We start from the raw sequence: 22,697 nt of genomic DNA, 5'->3' as shown, positions 1-22,697 counted from the left end.
TTGATATACCATTACAAAGAGTTCAAACTAACGTGCTTATGTGGTGGTCTTCCATACCGGCTTCTGAACTCTTTGAAAGTAGTGACTCAAATCAGCCTTTCTATCTACAATATTTTTTCTTTCTCTTCTAGCATCTGGTACCTGGAAGGCACTCAAATGTATGTAGAATGTATGACGTCAATAAAATAGATGTATAAACACTGATTACTAATATAAACAATTCTATCTTTTGCTCACACTCATGTCAGCCTTTTCCCTCAGAGGGATAACAAGGGAATATATACATATTTTTTAAATAAAATATTGTCATTATTGTTTAAGTAAAATTTTAGAATTTATTCTTCATATCGATTTATTATTCATGTTGTTTGCATTAAATATTATTCTTTAATGAGGTCTGGAATAATACTAAAATGATACTGAGAAGACACTGGCCTTTATTTTTCTCTACCTCTACTCTTAGTATTTGGGACAGTTTTTTATACACTTATTCTATATATTATTATACTTTTAATTTATAACAGTATTCCTTCAAATATTCCTAGAATGTTACTACGGCTGATACCTCTGGTAAGCACCCCTCTAGTTTAGCACATGGGTATGTCTTTAGTGAAGCCGATAGGCTTCTTCCCTCCTTTTCAAAGGTGTTTACATCATTTCCACAATGCTAAGGCATCATAACACATTTTAGGGTTTCTTTTTTTGTTAATCATTCTTGGAGTTCTTGGTTATTTACCTCAGCAAGAATTTCACATAGGAATAGGGAATAGAAAACAGGGAACAGGAACAAGAATCGGAGTCGGGCTAGGAAGACTAAGATTGTGGAGCAGAGCCTTAAAGTGCTGATTAAAGTCAGCTTTACTTTGACTTTGGCTCACTTTTCAGTTTATTACAAAAGAGAATAGGCAAGGGTGGATGAACAGATCATTATGAACTCATCACCATTACTTGGCCAAAATACCCAACCCAAAGCATCAGATGTAGGTACTAGTCTTGTCTCAATTGTAAAAATGAAGGAAACTGATGCCCGGGATAAGTAATTTGCCCTAGCCATGTGACCTTTGGAAAATTAGCCTCTCTGTGCCCAGTCCCCTTACCTATAAGAGGCTTAATGACAATACCTGTGTCATAAAAATGTGATTCGAATTAAATAATTCAATATAAATACCTAGGATAGTGCCTGCAGATTATAAGTACTCAAATAGCTGCTAGTTAAAAAAAGGACTTCTATCAATATGACTCTAAAGTTGTAATTTAATTGTCATTTTGTACATTGTTACTTTCTCTTGAAATACTTCTCTAAATCTGTGGTCCACGCCACATCAATCCTTGCCCTGTGTGAGCAGCATAATCTAGCACGCTCATCTAGAGATGGCTGGCCCTGGCAGATGATGTCAGTTTTGACAGCTACCCTACTTGATGCCCAGGAAATGAAGTATCATACTTTTCTAAAAGTGCTGGCAGAATAAGAGTGAGCAAATCCTTTGAAGTCTCCTCTAAAAGGTAAAAACCTCCAGCTATATAATGTTCTGCTAGTCTCAAGCTCTTCAACATTAGTTTTAAAAGAGCCCCAGAAGGAAGAACTATTAAATTGCTCTTATAGCTAGATGCAGTAGCTGAATATTTCTTAGAGCTAGCACTGAAGTCCACTCCCTATTAGACTGGGCTGGGTCCTGAAGCAGCATTTGCTCTAGGAAGTAATGACTGAGTGATTTCAAGAAAAGATTGAAGGGCTCAAAGGGTACATTTGCCTTTAGCTGGTTGTAAAACATTTGTAGAAAACCATGGCAACCTCTTAGAGTCAATCTTCAAACACATGTTAAACTTGCTTCTCAAGGGGAATTTTAACGCTACAAGGATTAGTTAGAACAGACAAAATTCCACCCTAAAACAGAGATTTCCAGCATAATTCAGGATATGCCTGTTTCTATCCAATAGATAAAATGGCTGATTATATTCAGTTAGCCTTTTGTGACCAGTGGGTTTGGGTTTTAATTCATTTACATTGAGAGAAAAAAAAATTTCCATTTGCTTAAGAAAAATGCCCATTCAAAACAGAACTCTCCATTTTTCTTCCAGTTCCTCTGGAAAGTTACATAACCTCTTCTTTTATATGAGTAGTCATACACATTTGTCATATATAAAAAATATATAAAAATGTATGACAAATATATATATTTTAAAAATCAGTAGATTGAAGGCAGGCCCAGTAAGACTCCCCAGTCATTGTCGTCTATCATAAATACCCTCCCATATTTCCAAATGCCTCTCCCCCAACCCCCACTGTCTTCATTTGAATGGCTCTTCTTGAAATCTACAGAGGCCAGCTAATGGCATTGAGGTTTCTGGGGAAGGAGAGGTATCAATACATTTAAAATCCTTGGCATGGTAACCTGGTTAGTCCACCCCACAAACCAACAAATAAAAATCCCATTTCATGGTAAAATGGTTTGGTTTCCTTGAAACTTCCCTTAAAAATAAGCTGACTGAAGAGAATGATAAAGATACACACCTGTAGGGGTGAAAGGGAAAGAGCAAAGAGATTGTTTTTAAAGAATTATTTCGCATAGCACCTAACACATCCAGTACTCAACAGTTTCTTTTGAACAGAATACAGAAGTCTCTCTGGCCAGGTGTAGTAGCTCACACCTATAATCCCAGCACTTTGGGAGGGCGAGGCAGGTGAATCACTTGAGGCCAGGAGTTTGAGACCAGCCTGGCCAACACGGAGAAACCCTGTCTCTACTAAAAATCCAAAAATTAGCCAGGTGTAGTGGTACGCACCTGCAATATCAGCTACTGGAGAGGCCGAGACAGAATTGCTTGATCCCAGGAGGCAGAGGTTGCTGTAAGCCGAGATCATGCCACTGCACTCCAGCCTGGCCGACAGAGCAAGACTCCGTCTCAAGAAAAAAAGAAAAAAAAAAAAAAAGGAGTCTCTGGTCCCAAGTTAAAAGATATTACATAAATGGGGGATGGCATGTGGATATCCAAATACTGTATTTTTTTTTTTTTTTTGGTCAAGATGACTGTGAGTTCTAGAGACATGACATTTTTACTACATAAACACTGTCAAATAAAAGGCAAATCAAATCCAATGTCTTGTACTCTAACCATTTTAAAGCTAATCACTACTTGAATGTGCCCCTCAATTACATTTTGACCTTTGCATTAATTGCTTATTCAAATATTAGTTGGTCCTCAGAAAGATTTTGTTTGCAGTACTGCAATCAAATTTTAAGTTATGAAAAGAAAGCCTTACCAAATAATTGATGACATAAAATCGGTCATATTCTCTGTTCTTAGGATTAATCTTACGATGCTGTTTTTTCCTCATGTGATCTTTAAGTGTATTTTTGTCCCTGAAGGTCTTCTCACAGTACAAGCACTGTAAACTACAAGAAATACACAAACACTGATAAACAAGTCTCTTGTATAGTTGCTGCAATAGTCCTTTATTATTATTGAGTTTTGTATTTATTCATTTTAGGTCACACAGAATCTTCAAATGGGATATACCATCCTTGTCAGAAGCCCCCCTCACTTTATTCATTTGGCTTTGTAGAGTGCATACTATGGTGTATTTTTTAGTTAGCTAAGCTGACCAACTTGGCTCTTTAGTTAAGACTGTGACAAAGATAGGTCCTATCCAAAAATCATTTTGGTTCTTTACTAACTGAATTACCAATTCTAAAGTCAGTATGTTCTTCGTATAATTATAATGACTTGCACTGACTGCACCCAGTGTATATAATAATTACTGCATGGTTTGGGATATCCTGTGAGCTGATTTGCAGGGTTTAATTCCTTGCTGCAGTGCCAGCTAGCTGGGGGACTTGGTAAAGTTACTTGCCTTCTCTGTTGCCATTTTCTGATTTCTAAACTGAATACCAACATTTTAGAGATTTTGAAATGACAATTTCATATATATATTTATTGAGCACTCACTGTGCACTATGAACTGTGCTAGGTATTTATTCATGTATGTGAATAAGATAAATAGTAGCTGTTACTACCACATAATTCTCATATACCTTCTGCTCGAATATTTCCACTGACTGGGCATTCATTACCTAATGAAGCAGCAGTTACCAGTTTTGAGCAGATTATTAACAAAATGTCTTTCTCATACTAAGCCTGACAGTCGACACAACATGTATTATAACTGCTATTCAGTAAAAAGTAGAGAGCTCTGCTTTCTGGAGCCACACAGTGTCTAAGTATAAATATCTTTTACATGGGAAACTCTCAAATGATTGCAATCTGTTATTGTTTCAATTTTGAATTTGTTTTTATCTCTACTAAACACCTTTTCATCAATTTCTTATGCCAAAGAATATATTCCAGGGCATAATAATATTCTTTTGTAGTATATTCTGTTATGGTTGACAATTTATGGGTGATAAGCTGATTACAGATATTCATTATTGCTAATCTTGCTAGAAGGCACATTTGGTCTTATGTTATAAATAGTCATTTAACAAAAGGGTGAAGGGACTCGATTTAACATAGTGCTGACATCAGAATTTGAATTTAAAACTTTTTATAATTAATCTGTATTACTTGCTACCTCTTATTTATTTGTTTTTTTGAGACAGAGTTTTGCTATTGTTGCCCAGGCTGGAGTGCAATGGCACAATCTCTGCTCATCACAACCTCCGCCTCCCGGGTTCAAGCGATTCTCCTGCCTCAGCCTCCCGAGTAGCTGGAATTACAGGCATGCAACACCGCGCCTGGCTAATTCTGTATTTTTAGTAGAGATGGGGTTTCTCCATGTTGGTCAGGCTGGTCTCCAAATTCTGACCTCAGGTGATCTGCCCACCTCGGCCTCCCAACGTGCTGGGATTACAGTTGTGAGCTACCGTGCCTGGGTCTTATTTTATCTTTAATGTTGTTGCTCTCAATGCTGTGGGTTGAAGCACCACACGTGTTAGTATTTTATTTAAATAAAAAAAACTGGGTTCTCAGAGAAAAAATTTTGGGCTCTTTTCCTAGAAAAAAAAGTGGATACATTTTTGAAAGTCATTTTGGTGACCTAAAGAATTTTCTTCCCTATTTCAACAGGCTAAGCTCTGGATATAGTTGCCAGAATATGACCTTGAGGAAATGGAGTATTATACACAAATGTGAATGAAAACCAAAAGGGAGAAGAATACATACAGTATACTATGTTTCACACAAAATTAAACACCATTCCATAATTTGACAATATATTTACCTTACTAAATACGTAGACAAGTTACAGTGAAAAGTAAAGGAATTACAATTCCAAAATTAAAAATAGTGGTTTCTGGGGAAATACTAATGAGGAAAGGCACACAGGGAGATTCAAAGGAATTAACAATGCTCTATTTCTTAGGTTAGACAGTCAGTATATTCTTCATATCCTATATAGCATATGTTGTATGATATTGTATATTGTTGTATGTATGTATGTATATTGTTTGGTATATATGACATAGTGTATTTGAAAAATTCAAAAAACACCAAAGGGCAATATGATCTAGACAAAATAAGGACTGTTGTATAAAATGAGAACTCCTCCAACATGGGAAACTCCTGCTTCTTTAATTGCTCTATTAAATTAATTTTAAAAAATTCACAACAGAGTCCAAGATTAAAAGAGCTTTAGGCAGTGTTCCATAAATCAGTACCTACTTGTCAAGCTTTTTCTGTAATGTACACAAAAATTCATTGCAGTTTACAATGTTGTCTGGCAATCCAATGTTGAAAGCATGTTCTCTGGCCATGTGGTTCAAAATAACAGATCTAGGAAGAAATTTGAGCAATTAGGATTATTCACAAATCATCTAAGAACACATTTGGGTTGGAATAGCATTCACATAATAGAAACACTAATTAGAAGTATAAGCAAGTGCTAAGCACAAACGTTTCAGCTACTAAAGAGTGACATTATAAAGTATGTAAGTGTACAGTCACATCAGTTCTGTAAAGGGAAACCAAAGTTTGTTCCACTATCTGCTGCTTGGCTACACTCCATAGAAGAATCAGGTTCTGTCCTTTAAACCAGGGGTATTGGTCCATGGCCTGTTAGGAACCAGGCGGCACAGAAAGAGGTGGGAGGCGGGCAAGTGAGCATTACCACCTGCACTCCGCCTCCTGTCAGATCAGTGGTGGCATCAGATTCTCACAGGAGCGCGAAGCCTATTGTAAACTGTGCATGCGAGGGATCTAGGTTGTGCACTCCTTAGGACAATGAGAATCTAACGCCTGATGATCTGAGATAAAACAGTTTCATTCTGAAGCGGGTCCCTGGTGCCAAAAAGGTTGGGGATCACTGCTTTAAACTATTAAATTAACTGTGCTGCTTCTACTTTTCCAATTCATCATGGAGAAGAGTAAGAGGCAACCGCCTAACAGAAATACAACCTGCTCTGACCTAAGATCACAGGCATTTAGCCAGTGTATCACTGGACAATGACCCGCAGCCCACAGTTAACAGGTCTATTAAACGCAAGGGCTGTGATAACCTGCAACACAATGACCAACTTCTTGACTGACTTACACAGAAAAGGACAAATGTAATTATGTAACTTTTACACAGCAAAAAAGTATACGTGTATAATATATTCTACAGAGTTTTTCTCACAACTTTAGTTCATAAAATAAAGGTGACTGTCTTGGAAAGCCTCATCAGTATAAGCACTATTGATAGACTATGCATAGTGAGATATTATATGGTTTTATCTAGATTATTTAGACACTTACATGGTCTCCCCCCAAAAAAATGCTTTTAATGTTTTTTTTCCCCTTGAGAAAGTGAAATAAAGAAATAAAACAAACATTTCTATAAAAATTTTTTTTTTTTTTTACTATGTAAGGGATACATTTATTAGCCTTGTGGTCAGTATGCTCATTTGTCTCACTGCCTATTACTGATAACTTTGACTAAAACTACTTGTTGGCGTAGTTCACCGTGCCTTTCGGGCCCACAAAAGTTTTCCCAGGGGCAGCCCAGACAGAGCTAGATCTTGCCAGGGGTTCCAGACCTGAGGCTCACGCTGTGGAACAGTTCAGGTGAAAGCGGAGCTGGGAGCTTCTTGTAGGCAGTGTGGCAGGTGTGTGTGTGTTTTGGGGTGGGGAGAGGGTGTCAGGCAGAGGGTCGGAAAGTTCCCCCTATCCCCAAGGCCATGTTGGGGTAAAGTACAGTGCCTCTGGATCCAGGTAGGTTCTCCTAGAGTGGCCAAGTCATAGTTAACATCTGCCTAGAACTTCCAGATGAAGATCCAGAGTCTAGATTGTGCCTGGGTGCTGTCAGAAATAATATCTGACTCAAGGCATATAGGTGGGTTGGGAGGTTTCCCTCACTCTCAGGTTCTCTAGGATCAAAATGTCTTGCCATTAAGAGTCACACTGAATGTACTCAGGGGAGCCTAATCCTGCTCTCAACCTCTTTGGGGCCCAAGATTCTGGCATCTAGAGTCTGAGTTATGAGATGAGAGGCCAGTGGTCGGCTCATGGGGTAAATGAGTTTGGAGGCTTGGCCAGTCTCGAAGGCTCTGTTCAGGTAAGCCACAGTGGCTTCTGGGATCTAAAAGGATTGGTTTAGTAAGGCTTTTGGCTGCAGCCAGCAGCTTGCTGGGAGGGATGTGGGTGGAACTGATTGACAGTCCTTAGAACTTGTTTCCAGGCTTAGCTAGGCCAGGCCTTCTTGACTTCAAAGTGTTCCCCCAACAGCAACCAAGCCTGTCAGGTCTACCCAGGGCTTTCAGGCCTGACACCCAAGCCTTGGAATGGACCAAGATACAGTAGCTGGCTCAGGAGGTATAGGTGTACTAGGAAGGTCCCCGTGATCCCAGGCTATGTTGCCCCACTGAGAACAAGCCCATGTGAGCCTAGGCTTGCTCTGAACTTTTTGGGGGCTTGCCAACCAGGAATACAGACATTGAAAGTGAGGGAATGAGGGCTAACCAGCTATCTCAAAGCAATAGGAGTGCTGGGAGGCTACCCTGGCCACATACTTAATTGCTACCATCCCTAATGCCTTCTGGATCCAGGACAGTTCTACCACAGTGAGCCAAAATTGAGCCAGGTTTACCAATGGTTCTATGACTGACATCTACAAGTTGGAAGGGGACTGAATGAAGGCAAAGTCAGTGTTAGGAAGAGAGTTGGTGGGGTTAACAGTCTTCAGTTGGTCCTATGCTCTGATCTGGTGGTCCTTGATGTCGTCTCGTTTTAGGGGAGGTTCCCCTAGGAGTGGCCTATCCTTAGCCAGGACTACCCAGGGTTCTAAGCCTGATATCGAGGCTCTGAAAGGGGTGCCAGGTACAGATGGAGCTGGCAGCAGGCTCAAGAAGGGGCTGGCTGTCCTCTCCAATACTATGGTGGTTTATTTTACATGTCAATTTGACCTGGTTAAAGGATGCCCAGATAGCTGGTAAAAACAGTATTTCTAGGTATGTCTGTGAGGGTGTTTCCGGAAGAGATTAGCATTTGAATCAGCAGACTGAGTAAAGAAGATAGCCCATACCAATGAGGTGAGGCATCATCCAAGCCTTGGGGCCCCAGATAGTTTAGCTGGGAAATTCATCTTCTCTTGGCCTTAGATACTCAACTTCATGGTTCTAAGGCCTTTGGACTCAGACTGAACTTATCATTGGCTTTCTTGGATCTCCAATTCGCAGATGGCATATTGTGACACTTCTTGGACTCCATAATTGTGTGAGCCAATTTCCATAATAAGTCTCCTCTTATATATCTATATATACTATTGGTCTTGTTTCTCTGGAGAACCCCGACTAATACAAGTACCTAAGTGGTTTGCTAGCTAATTCAAAATTAGCTGGATTCAGCCTATTAGTCTGAGGTGAGAAGGGAGGGAAGGATTCACCCTTCTAGCCACAGTTGCTGGTTGGTAAAGGGCCAAGAAAATCTTTGCGGCTTTGGAGTAGAGATGGCACCTTATGTGATCTGCTTCATATCAGATTTTGAAGTCCTTTAATTCTTGATTAGCCAAGATGATTCCTCAAATTGCTGAATTATTTCTTTAATTTTTAAATTAATTCCTAATGTCAATTTGCTTTAATTTCTGGGAAATTAAATGTATAACAGTTTAAATTATTATTTCAACTCCTTTCTTTATAAGCTTAATTTTATATTTAATGACCTAACTGTACTTTGACAACCATTTTGTTTTTTACTTTCAGTGCAATATTCAATAAATTACATGAGATATTCAAAACTTTATTATAAACTACGGCTTGTGTTAGGCAATTTTGCCTACCTGTAGGCTAATGTAAGTGTTCAAAGCATGCCTAAGGTAGGTTAGGTATATTAAATGTTTTTTGACTTATGATATTTTAAATGTACAATGACTTTATTGAGATGTAACCCCACTGTAAATCAAGGAAGCACTGGTATTATATTTTTTCACATTCATAATGGTCCTCAAAAGCATGTAATAACTATAAATACATAATATCTTTTGGGCTGAGGTGAAGTTTTACTTAAAAAATTATTTCATGTACTTTTCCTTTTCAAATATTCTTTCCCTATACTTTAGGAATAAATATTTCCCTACATAGTGCTCTCTGATCTCATTTTTTTCCTGGTTTAATACTGTTTGTAATCAGTTTTCACCAAACTTATAAATGTGATTTGGGCAAACAGGATTAAATTAAAGAAATAGCTTTGAGAGAAGCACTTCTGGAACAGTGGGGCATGGACCTCCGAAAATCTGCTCCTCTATTAAAGCAACAGTAGCACTGGTGAAAATGGTCAAAATCAACTTTTTGAGGACTCTGGAATTAACAGGAGGCATGCAACAATCCAACGAACATTTATTTAAGAAACCTAGCTCAACTGTGGTAAGAATGGTGAGCTCTGTGATGTTTTAATTTGCCCCATTCTATTCTCCTCCCCTTAGCTCCACAATAGCCTTGACAACGGCAGGCTGAGAGCCACTGGAGGGGGCAGAATACAAGTGGGCTATTCTGAAAGAAATGTTACAAGAACTGTTACTATTCAGCCTATATGGCAGGTGATGGGAAAAGGTCCATTCACAGGGTTTGTCTTTATTTGACATGATTCAGTCCACCCATTGAAAAAATTCTCACCCCTAGGGCATTTGCCAGAAACAATCAGTGACAATTTTGTAACATCACAGCTCCCTGAGGCAATGCTAATTGCAGCAAACAATAGGCCAAAAAATTTAGAAGGAAAATCTGGGTAATGTGGTGTCTATAGAGGACTTTGAAAGTTGACGTTTTCCTGGGGATCTAGAAGGCCATACACATGTGCCGGTCTATATATGCCCCACAAAAACCTGTGAAGATCCTAATCTCTCACCTCTGGTTAACCTTGAAACTCTACACAAGCAAGAAGTGGAGGCTAAAGCAGAACTGTAAACTGATGAAGTGTTGAAGGTGTGTCCCAACCCACATACAAAGCCCCTTGACAAAGGGCAGAGGATATAATGGTTCAAGGAATTTAACGAAATCTCTGTCTGATCATTAGCTGAACACTAAGCTAACTCTGCAGAGACTTCAGTGGCTACACATTAGCAATAATACGCACTTTGCAGAATTAGTCCAAGAAAGTCACTAAACACACTAAAAGTAACAAAAACCCTGGTGGGGTGGAGGTGGAATCGGATTTCCAGAGTTGCCACATTATATTACTTAAATGTTGAGTTTTCAACAAAAAAATTACAAGACATGCAAAAAAATAAGAAACTTTGGTCTATACACACGGGGGAAGAAAGCAGAAACAGAAATCACCCCTGAGAAAGTCCAGATGTTGGACACAGTAGACAAAGACTTTAAGTTAGCTAATATGAATATGTTCAAAAGAACTAAAGAAACCCCTGTCTAAACAATCAAAGGAAATTATGAAAATGATATCTTACCAAACAGAATACCAATAAAAAGATAAATTATTATGTATTTTATTTTTTTTAAAATGCTGCTCCATAGACATAGCAGAGATGTATCATAGGCAGAGTGGCCAAGAGTAAGCCAGAAAGTTTTTTTTTAAAAGACAACCAATAGAGATTTTGGATTTGAAAAGTACAATAACTGAAATAAAAAACTAACTAGAGGGGATGAAAAAACTTAAGCTGGAAGTAAGAATCAATGAATTTGAAGACTGGTCAAATGGGATTTTCCAGTCTTAGAAACAAAAGAAAAAAACAAAACAAAAAAATACAGAGCTACAGAGATCAAGCTTACCAACATATGTATAATAGGATTTCCAAAAGGCGAGTGAAGAGAGACAGAGAAACAGAGAGACAGAGAGAAAGGGGACAGAAACAACATTTAAATAAATAATGTCTGAAAAACTTTTCAAATTTGATGGAATACATTAATTTAAACATCTAAGAAACCCAATAAACTTCAAGTAGGACAAATCAAGATAATTAATCCAAGAAAATCACTAAACACACAAACAGGAACACAAATTATGGTGGGGCAGGGTAAGAATCTGATTGATGATCTCTCTAGCTGTTTATTTATTTTTTGTTGTTCTTTTTTCCTTCTGTTCTGAAGACTAGAAAATCTCAATTGAACAATCTTCAAATTCACTGATTCTTACCAAGAGCTAAGAGATCCTTATCAACACATAAACTGTCAACAGGCAAAGACAGAGAGATCTTGAAAGATGTAAGAAAAAAGTCAACTTCTTACATACAGGCAGGCGGTGCTCAGTAAGTGATTTCTCACCAGAAATCAGAAATTATGGAAACTAGAAGGCAGTAGAATGTCATATTCAAAGTGCTAAAGAAAAAAGACTGCTAATCAATAATTCTGTATCCTGTAAAACTATTCCTCAAAAAAATATGGAAGAAAAAAAATGAAGGAGAAATCAAGACATTCCCAGATAAACAGAAACTGAAAGAATTCATTGCTAGCAAATCTCTCCAACAAAAAACTGAAGAAAGTTCTTTAGGTTAAAAGGAAGGGACATTAGACAATAACTCAAATCTACATAAAGAAATCAAGATCACCAGTAAAGGTAATTATGTAAGTAAATATAAAATACAGTATAATTGCATTTTTAGGACCCTTTCTTCTCATATCTGATATGAAAGATAACTGTATAAAGCAGTAATTAGAAAACATGTTCATGAGCTGGTAATATATAAAGGGATAATTTGTATGACAACAATAGCACAAAGGAGTGAGGAGGAAACAAATTACACTGGAGTAAAGTTTTTGTATATTATTGAAATTAAGTTGTTATTAATCTGAAACAGATTGTTTTCAATTGAAATGTTAATTACAATCCCCAGGGCAACCACTAAGAAAAAGAGTTCAAAATCCATGGTATAAGAAACAAGGGAACTAAAATCATACACTAGAAAATACCTATTCAACACAAAAGAAGGCAACAATAGAGGAGAATAATGAGAAGACCTAAAACATATTGAAAATCAATAGCAAAATGGTAGAAGTAAATGTGATCTTATTAATAATGACATTAAACACAAATGAATTAAGTACTACAATGAAAAGGTGAAGACTGGCAGAATGGATAAAAAATGACCCAACTGTATACTGTCTATAAGAGATATACTTTAGATTCAAAGACACAAACAGGTTAAAACAAATAATGAAGGGTGTGGAGGAGAGGAGAAAAATTAGATGTATGGTAACAAGAAAGTACTCATTACTCTATCCTTGTCTGTTATCCACCTCCTTCTTTCTATTTTTATGTCCCAATGCTGGGAGGACACAAATGTATGCCTGCAACACTGCTAATACAGTGCATAAGTGGAATCAGGTTGTGTCTTTAATCTTACAGGCTGAGCTTTTCATAAATAAAAAGAACCGATGAAGGAAAGGGGAAGTTTTATAAGAACTAGACACTATTTATCTTTCTCACTGGTTATTTTTAAAAAAATATACATTTACTTATGCCAGAACAATGGCATAAGTCAAGACTACTGAGGAGCTCACGTAATTCCTATGTGACCCTACTCAATAGAGAATGCAGATGAATTAGACTAGAAGAACAGGAGGATTATATTAGGAACTAGAGAAACACCAATATTTAATATGTTCAAATATGAATATTGTAAGAATTTAACATTATATGGATATTTCAAATCATATCAATATCCACATTCATCACTAGAACTTTATAAAAAACAAAAATATCATTGGTAGCTTCCCATATGCCAATACGAGAGATCTCTGACAATAATCACATGCCTCCTCACTAGGTCAATAATTACCTTAACATAAAATCAGAAATATCTTGTTAAAACATTGTCAGTAGTAATGTTTGGTAATTTTTCTGATGGTGGCATGGGTTTTCACTGGTACTTTTAAGTTAACTTTTAAGACTGGCCTTTATTGTTATGCCCATAAAGTCCTTTGAAATAGAAGGACAAAGTTAGAAGTAGAATCAGTGGCTGGGGCACAGATTTTTCTCTATGCTAACTGATCCGAGAATCAAACCTTTACCACTGGTGTTTTGAACATTAATGCCTCAACTAAACTCTTTCATAAATTCCAATAAGTAGCTACCTTCTCCTTTCCAAGGTTTTTCACATAACAATGTCAGTGACTGTGCTGGGCTATGTTTTCACTAAAGACTGCTTTCTTTCAAGTTAGCAGAGAATGATATTTTTCTGAGTGTCCACTGTATGCTGAATCATTGAAATCATCCTAAGTTCCGAGAGGTTACAACTTCATAACTTGTACTTAAGTGAATGTACATTTGTAAACATTACTGATGCATAATAATAAATATATCTGGTCTTTGTCTCTTGTTCCTAGCACAAAGTTTCTAGTAATTTTTCTAGTAGTAGGAGTATATTTATTATTATGCGAATGAGGAGACTCCTGGTAGGACCCTACATAGCTTCCAGATGGAGAATGGTCACCATAAAGACCAACCATATGATTAGAGGGTTGGGACTTTGAGCCAGTCAGACCTCCAGAGAGGGGAGGGGGCTGCTGCTGGAGTTCAATAATTTAATCAATCATACCTATATAATGAAGTTCTAATAAAAACTCGGGATACCAAAACTCAGAGTGGGTTACTGGTTGGTGAATTCCTTAATGTGCTAGGAGGGTGACAGGTCCTAGTTCCTTGGGAAGAGGACCCTCTCAAACCCTGCCCAATTTGTCTCTTCATTTGGCTGTTTCTCATCTGTATCCTTTATAGTAAAACTGTAATCATAAGTACAGTGCTTTCCTGAGTTCTGTAAGTAATTCTAGCAAATTATCAAACACATGAAATTATCAGTGGTAACCTCTGACTTTATAACCAGTGGTCAAAACTTTGGGTAGTCTTGGGACCACGTGAGTTTATGGCGGGTGTCTAATGTGAAGGCAGTCTTGTTTGAGCCTGTGCCCTTAAATATGTAAAACTTGATGCTAATCCCAGGTGATTAGTGCCAGAATTGAATTGTACTGAACCAGCTGGTTTTGGACCAGCTGGGATTGGTGATAGAATCACCAGTGCCCCCACTTCTTTTTTATGTCTTTATTTTTAATAATCAAAAGTGAAAAGTTACCAGTGATTTAGAGGAAACAAGTTAGTATATGGAGGTGCATCTGCACTAGTTTGCTGCATATGGTCTTGCCAGTCAGCCAATTTTAAAAGCCCTATAATATTAAACATAAATCTGCTTCTGTCATTTTAAGAATTTATACCCCTCTGCTGCTTAGAGCAACTACAGTCCATCTTTGATGTTGGGCATATTTTTAAAAAGTACTGCTTATAAACGAAAGGGTCCTGAGCCAAAACATATAACTTAATTTATATAACCAACAGTTAAGGATGTTTTGAGGGGTTTCCAGATTAAAAAACAGTAACATTTAAAGATGCATAATGGCAAACCTGTTTCCAAGGAATTCTTCATTGCAAAACATACAAATGCCATGAAAATTGGTATCATTTCGTTCTTGCTGCTGTTGTTCCAGAATTTCTTTCTGGAAAGTAGAAACAGATTTATGATATTACCTTAATGCACAACTGGTTAATAAAAAATGTCAAAGTCTGGATGGGAGGAAACTGGGCTGCAAGCATAAAGGGAGTATATAAAAGTTGTCAACATTTCAAATTTCTCCATTCCTGTTTTTGCATTAAACTCCAAGTCTGTCCCATAAAATGCTTACAGAACACTCCACTTGAACAGCTATGTGGGAATTAAAATCAACAAGGTTTTACCACCTTTGCTACCCTGTCTTTTCCAGTGGTTTCCCATCCCCATCCTCTTCCAAAACCAAAACTGTGGTGGGATCATTGACTTGCTCTTTTTCCTAATTCTCAGTTTGATTTGTAATCAGGTTCTGATCAATTTTTCACTTGAGCTATCTTCCATATAACTTTTCTCTACTATTTCCAAGGTCACTCCACGGAGTTCAGTTTTTATTCAGTCGTTGTAGGTTACTATAAATAAAGTCTCCTAAAGGGTCTACCTGATTTCAATCCCTTGTCTATCATAATCATCCTCTTTTTGCTGCTAGAATTTTTCTTAATATTTTCATGCATAATTAACTTGTTGCACCTCAACTCAAATAATTTAAAATATGCTCTGACAATATCCTGCTCTAATCAAGGTGGTTCCGTATGTTATTTTTCCTGAGGTTACTTCCTTTTTCTTTTTCACTTTCACAAATCTTATCTGCTAATCAAGATCCTACTTGATTCCTGTTTCTATAATGCAATCATTTCTGGCCACAGTACAACAGTTAAGAGCTCAGGCTCTGAAACATGGAGCAGATTTGGATTTGAAATATGGCTCTCATATATAATTGATATTTAACCTCTTTAATCCTCAGTTTTCTCTTTTTTTCATTTTTTATTATACTTTAAGTTCTGGGATACATGTGCAGATCGTGCAGGTTTGTTACATAGGTATACATGTGCCATGGTGGTTTGCTGTAACCATCAACCCATCATCTACATTAGGTATTTCTCCTAATGCTATCCCTTCCATAGCCCCTCAACCCCTGATGGGCCTTGGTGTATGATGTTCCCCTCCCTGTGTCCATGTGTTCTCATTGTTCAACTCCTACTTAAAAGTGAGAACATGTGGTGTTTGGTTTTCTGTTCCTGTGTTAGTTTGCTGAGAATGATGGTTTCCAGCTTCATCCATGTCCTTGCAAAGCACATGAACTCATCCTTTTTTATGACTGCATAGTATTCCAGGGTGTATATGTGCCACATTTTCTTTATCCAGTCTATCATTGATGGGCATTTGGGTTGGTTCCAAGTCTTCACTGTTGTGAATGGTGCTGCAATAAATATACGTGTGCATATGTCTTTATAGTAGAATGATTTATAATCCTTTGGGTATATACCCAGTAATGGGATTGCTGGGTCAAATGGTATTTCTGGTTCTAGATCCTTGAGGAATTACCACACTGTCTTCCACAATGGTTGAACTAATTTATACTTCCACCAACAGTCTAAAGGCATAAAAACCCTAGAAGAAAACCTAGGCAATACCATTCAGGACACAGGCATGGGCAAAGACTTCATGACTAAAACACCAAAAGCAATGGCAACAAAAGCCAAAATTGACAAATGGGATCTAATTAAACTAAAGAGCTTCTGCAAGCAAAAGAAACCGTCATCAGAATGAACAGGCAACATACAGAATGGGATAAAATTTTTGCAATCTAGCCATCTGACAAAGGGCTAATATCCAGAATCTACAAGGAACTTAAACAAATTTATAAAAACGAACAGCCCCATCAAAAAGTGGGCAAAGGATATGAACAGACACTTCTCAAAAGAGGACATTTATACAGCCAAGAAATATATGAAAAAACCAAACAACCCCATCAAAAGTGGGCGAAGGATATGAACAGAGACTTCTTAAGACGATTTTTCTAGTGTTCCCCATTAATATATTCTATTTCTACTAACTACATCTAGCCTTTCTACTCTAGTAAGATTTTCTTTCTGACCAATATTGTGTAGAACTGGTTTTTTATAACATGACAGCTAAAAGGGATCTCATGAAACTATCTACTGACTCCCTATAAGAGATGTTAGGGGATTTGTTTAAAACTACATAGCTACTTGGTGCCAAATTTGGTGCTATTTTCATGATACCACATTTACTTTTTTCTCAGAAGGTACCCACTGCAGCATATGTAGATACAGAGCTTAGAACAACGACCTTTTTATTTAGTGAACAAACAGCTTCAGAAGCCAGGGGACAGTGATCTGGAGAGGTAGGGCAGCATTAAAATCTTTCTTACAAAATACCCACATGGAAGCCTCCTTAAGATGAGTTCAGTATCAATAAGCTGCTCAGCATTTGGGGCTTAGAACACTCTAAAGTAACAGAATAGATAATATTTGCAAATATAATTATTCCTTATTTCTAGTTTAATTAGAAAAAGAGGCATTCTAGGATTTCTAGGTGACAGACATTTTAATTTGATATTTGAAGTTGGTACACAAGATCGTTTCTAAGATAATTCTCATGTTTTTTCTGCATTCCAAATTCAAGACACAATTGAACCTGTTCTATATGACACAGGGTCTTTGCTGTGAACAATTACTACCATACTGTACTGTAATGCAAAAGTATTATATTTTCAGGATCACTTTGCAAATTACTCTAAATTGTTGTGCTCTTTTGGTTTATTTTTATTCTCTTTCTTTTATGGCCATCTGTGTTTGTCTCCCTTCATTCATTGAAGCTTTTTCATCCCTGTTAGTGGGTCTACTTCTATACCCACCAACTGGCTCCCCCATCTATACCTCCTCGCCATTAACTATCCTCTGTTTAGACCTTCTGTTCTTCCTTTTAACCTAGAACAAAACTATAGGGACTCAGGGACTCCCACAACTCAGCTAAGGAAAAACAGATAATCAAATTCTAACAATAACATTAACTCAAATATGTTTGGTACCTAAGAAATATGTAGCTTCCAATATCTTCCTCAGATGAGCTTCAGGGCAGTTATTTTCATCTGGTAGGGTTTGTCTCTTATTATTGAGCTCTCTACAATTTGGATCTACTGAGCTTATCAGATACCAGAAGGATGGATTTATAGGAAAGACTTTCCCTGTATATATATTTTAAAAGTATGTTTATACAATGCATGCCTAGAGGGATGGAAGATAAAATTGACTGTAAATGCATCTTTAAAAAATTAGTCTGGAAATATGTAATGACACTATCTGGAAATAAAACTAAAACTGGTAATCAATAAAATCTTTAGTAACACCTTAACGGAGCCTTGTTTTTCTATTGAATAAAATCCACAATATTTAACATGGCATTCACAATACTCTGTACCTGATTCCAACCTAGGTTTTTTTGTTTTTGTTTTTTGAGGCAGGGTCTCGCTCTGTCACCCAGGCTGGAGTGCAGTGGCACGATCATGGCTTACTGCAGCCTGGACTTCCTGGGCTCAAGTGATCTTCCCACCTCAGCATCCCGAGTAGCTGGGACTACAGGTGCACACAACTATGCCCGGTTAACTTTCTGTATTTTTTTTGTAGAGACAGGGTTTCTCCATCTTGCCCAGGCTAGCGTCGGACTCCTATGGTCAAGTGATCCTCCTCCCTCAGCCTCCCAAAGTGCTGGGCTTTATAGGTGGGAGCCTCTGTGCCTGGCCTCTAACCTAGGTTTTTAAAAGTCTTCTCTCACATTTCTTCCCCATACAACCCTACATTATAGGGAAAAGCAAGAACACATGTCATTATTTACTTGTGTATTATTCTCAGTAGCAGTTCTCAACTACCTACTATAATTTCTGAAGCCACTCAGCCTGGAGTAATCGTTCCCTCTTTTGCCCATCTTTGCCTATTCAAGGGTCAGTTCAAATGCTGTATCTTTGTGGTGAGTGGAAAGAACAACGGCCTGCCACTTAGGAGTTCTGTAGTCTTGTCTGTTTTTGTGTCAAAGTAGCTCTTGATGTGGCCTTGGGCATATCACTTCTCTAGGACTCAGTTTCAGCTGATCTCTAAATTGCCTGTGAAACATTCTACAAATCATTAAAGTGACTCTCCCAGACCGTTTTTGTATTAGAAATGATACTTCCTTTTTTTGCCACAGTTTTAGAGCATTCGTAGGCATCTACACTGCTTGGTCTTCAGGAAAACTGTGTCCCAACCATCTCTACTCATAGAAAATGAGCTCCTCTATGCCATATGCACACAATTTCGTATAGTAGATTCTCAATAAATACATGATGACTAACTACATTTATACCCGAGGTGCAACAACATACACACTACAAATGTATGTGCTCTACTGAAAATCAAAATGACTTTCTCAAAGGAAAGGGGTTTATAACACACTTGATTATCCCTTACTGACATATGGTTGGCACTTACTATTTAGTTTTATAAAGTAAAATGAAGAGCTTCCCACAGCAACAGTAAGTTGATAATTTGTTTAAACAGAGAATGGTCTACTACATATGTAAACTATTCCAAGAAATTTACCATTGACTATGATTTTTAAAAATCCTAAAGTTTTCTTTTAAACTTACAACAGACAATTTTTACAAAATATATACAGAGATACATAGAATTTTACTTGCTATAGGACTAGGGACTTGGGGATAGGTTTTTACTTTTAAAAAATCGTTTTTACTTTTAATACTACAAACACAGCCTGGGCAACATAGAGAGACCCCCATCTTTACTAAAAATAAAACAATTGGCCAGGCATGGTGGTGCCTGCCTGTAGTCCAGCTATCCAGGAGGCTGAGGTGGGACGATTGCTTGAGCCCAGAAGCTTGAAGCTTCAGTGAGCTGTGATCATACCACTGCACTCCAGCCTGGGCAAGACGCCTGGGCCCTGCATGAAAAAAAAAAAAAAAAAAAAAAAAAAAATTAAAAACATACTTTTTAAGGGCACAAATACAGTTTATTACTAACATGACATTTTGAGCAAAATAGAAGATGCAAGTCATAGGGAAATGAACTAGAGTGATAATTATAAAGCCCAACAGCTAAGGAAAATGAAGTACATTGGTATAGAACACAATTACTTTTGTTTTATTTTTAAAAAAATATTAAGAATTAAAATAATGATATCAAGGTTTTCCTCATTTCCACTCTAATAAAGTTTAGTCTACAAAGTGCTTTTGCCTTATAAATTTCTTAAAATAACACCAAAGATATAATATATACTTTTGACCATTTTTCACTTACACATAAACTATGAAAATAAAAAATATTTTAAACATGCAACTATTATGTCTGGAACAGTTTTCATTATTGCATTGTAATCAATTCAATAAATTAAGGAGAAAAAAGCTCTCCTTTATTTGTTGAAATTGGCTTTGCTGACATAGCTATGTCATGCCATTCTAAATGAATTAGTAAACCAGGAAGCTAAATAAGACAGGTAGCTATCCCTAAACTTTGCTACTCTTCTATTTTTAAAAATTTTTTATTATGAAACATTTCACCAACACAGAAAAGTTAAATGAACAGTACAATTAACATTCCTATACTCAATATTTACATTCAGTAACTCTGAACATTTTGCCTGTTTCTTTCTCTCTCTTCACATGCACATGTACATTTGTATGTTATATACTTTGTTTTGGCTGCACTATTTGAAAATAAGTTGCAGATACGACGATACTTTACTCTTAATACTTCAGCATGCCTCTCCTAAGAGTAAGGACATTCGCCTACGTATAACCACAAAACCATTATCATCACAAGTAAGAAAATCAACAGTAATTTTAAAATAGCTGGAAGTATCCAGATAATACTTAGATTTCTTCAATTACCCCAAGAATGTCTTTTAATGTTTCTCCCTAACCTCTACTCAAGACCACCCTAGGTTCACACATTTCATTTGGTTGTTAGGTACTCTACCTCTAAATCTTAAATTACAAACTAATCCATCTGCCTAGGACTCAGGCTCTGATGCACAGAAAATTTTTTTTTCCAAACTAATAGTCTTCCAAAGTATATGAACGACTCATAGGAAAACCTTGTTAATGTTATTATCTCTATGTAATCAACTCAAAATGTATTCTACCAGATAAGAAGCTCACTGATGGCAGAACTGTTTTATTCATCTTTGTAATCTCCCCTGTGCATTATAGACAGGGTGCACAATAACTGTTGAATAGAGTTGCTGTATTTCCCATGGCTTCTATTTCTTCAAAACTTCGAGTGGTTAAAAGGAGTCTAGGTAGAAGACAGTCATATTATCACTATGCCCTAGCACCTTTAATCCTATTGCTGTTACCTTACTAGGATGTGAGAAAACAAGACAGTTTTAAATTCTGTGCATCGTTCTTCTGTGGTAAACATACTGACAACTACTGATCAGGCAAAAAACTGAGTAGAAGCTACTTGCGCAATGAAGAAAAGTATTTTTTTTTTCTATTTCCTTCTCTCCTTCTTCCCTTCCTCCTTTTCTCCCTCTTTTTTTTTCTTTCCCTTACTTTTTCTTTCCTTCATAAAGCTTAGCATCAGATAGAATTAGCTGTGGCATATGTTTGAAGTCACTTATGAATAAAAAAAAATCAGGAAACACTCCATAAAAAGCACCACAAAGATGTGCAAATCGAAGATGTGCCCATCTACTTTGTGGTTTTATGTTTTCTAAAAAAAAATTCATGCTGGGCTATATATCAGGTTTTATTAATTTAGGTTTATTCTGGGCTATATACTAGGAAAAGGGAGATGAAGAGCATGGTGCAGACGTCATATGTTTGAGCCTCTCAAAGAAGCTGATAAAAATCAGATAAAATTTTCATTACAAATATGCTTAGATAAAGCCATAGTAGTAAGAATATAAGATCAACTTATGTGCTAGGCAAAGAGTCATAATAACAAGCTATATATGTTTTTCTAATTAGTGTAAAACGTCAAGTGTGACAGCAAAGGGGTCAATGTCTAGTCTTTCATCTTTATTCATAAGCTAAAAGCAGAGAAAACATTAATAAAACAGCAGATATAGCAGATGGTACTCAACACAGTCATAGGGGATTGACACGTAGGTAGAAAATGAAAATGTGAGTTAGGTTGAAAATTATAAAAACCAGTCAATTTATGAAAGAGCAATTTAAAAAATGTTTATTTAGGTAAGAATTTATACACAGCAAAGTAAAAAACTGATGTTTAAAGTGACAAATCCAAAGGAAATAACCTGTATTAACACACGAAAGTAAAACCAAGATTGATGTTATCAGCTATGGCTATCAAAAACATTTTATGGATACTGACAAGTAATTGATCTACAATAGTTTCTTGGCTAAACGGATATATGAGTGGCTATGAGAGAAAAAGGCACACTCCTCAGGTTCCTTCCCAAACCAGCTTAAAGGCAGCAGCATGGCAGAACCAGCTAGACATTCTCAGCCTAGGAGTCCAGTGGCACTCCTCCAATAGAGAACACAACAAATTTCCCCATGAAAACTATAGCAGTGGCCCAAAGGCTCCATGGCAAGGCAGCAGAATTTCCTATTTCTCCTGCTTTTTATTTTAAGAATAATGGATTAACTCTGAGGTATATGGGATTATTTCACTTACACCTCCACTTTGTTTTAATAAATGTTTCAGGCTGCTACAGAACAAACCAAAATTGGAATAAAAGAAGAAAGAAAAAAATATGGTGGGCACCTCAATTGCAAACAAAAAATAAAATACACACACACACACACACACACACACACACACACACTCAAACCTAACCTAAAGGTAGGCCCTAATGTGGCCCTCAGCTTTGACAGACAAGGGAAACACACCAGATAAAGGGTTTGTGTGGAGAATTTGGA

At 37.0% G+C, this 22,697-nt stretch overlaps 1 protein-coding gene across 2 annotated transcripts in view; it reads right to left on the bottom strand.

Annotated features, from left to right (window-relative positions):
• ZNF277 (zinc finger protein 277) overlaps positions 1-22,697 on the bottom strand; it is a 133,154-nt gene that overhangs the window by 10,007 nt on the left and 100,450 nt on the right. For both annotated transcript variants that reach the window (XM_023228179.2, XM_023228180.2), the window contains exons 5-7: positions 14,815-14,906; positions 5,659-5,769; positions 3,263-3,395 (exon numbers count right to left, since the gene is read on the bottom strand). In XM_023228179.2, coding sequence (XP_023083947.2) covers positions 3,263-3,395; positions 5,659-5,769; positions 14,815-14,906 — 336 coding nt within the window. The remainder of the gene's footprint in view (positions 1-3,262; positions 3,396-5,658; positions 5,770-14,814; positions 14,907-22,697) is intronic.

Source organism: Piliocolobus tephrosceles, chromosome 8 (assembly GCF_002776525.5).
Source record: "Piliocolobus tephrosceles isolate RC106 chromosome 8, ASM277652v3, whole genome shotgun sequence".
Classification (NCBI taxonomy): Eukaryota; Metazoa; Chordata; class Mammalia; order Primates; family Cercopithecidae; genus Piliocolobus; species Piliocolobus tephrosceles.
The sequence above is the reverse complement of the archived record's forward strand: the minus strand, read 5'-3'. Positions and strand labels throughout refer to the sequence as shown.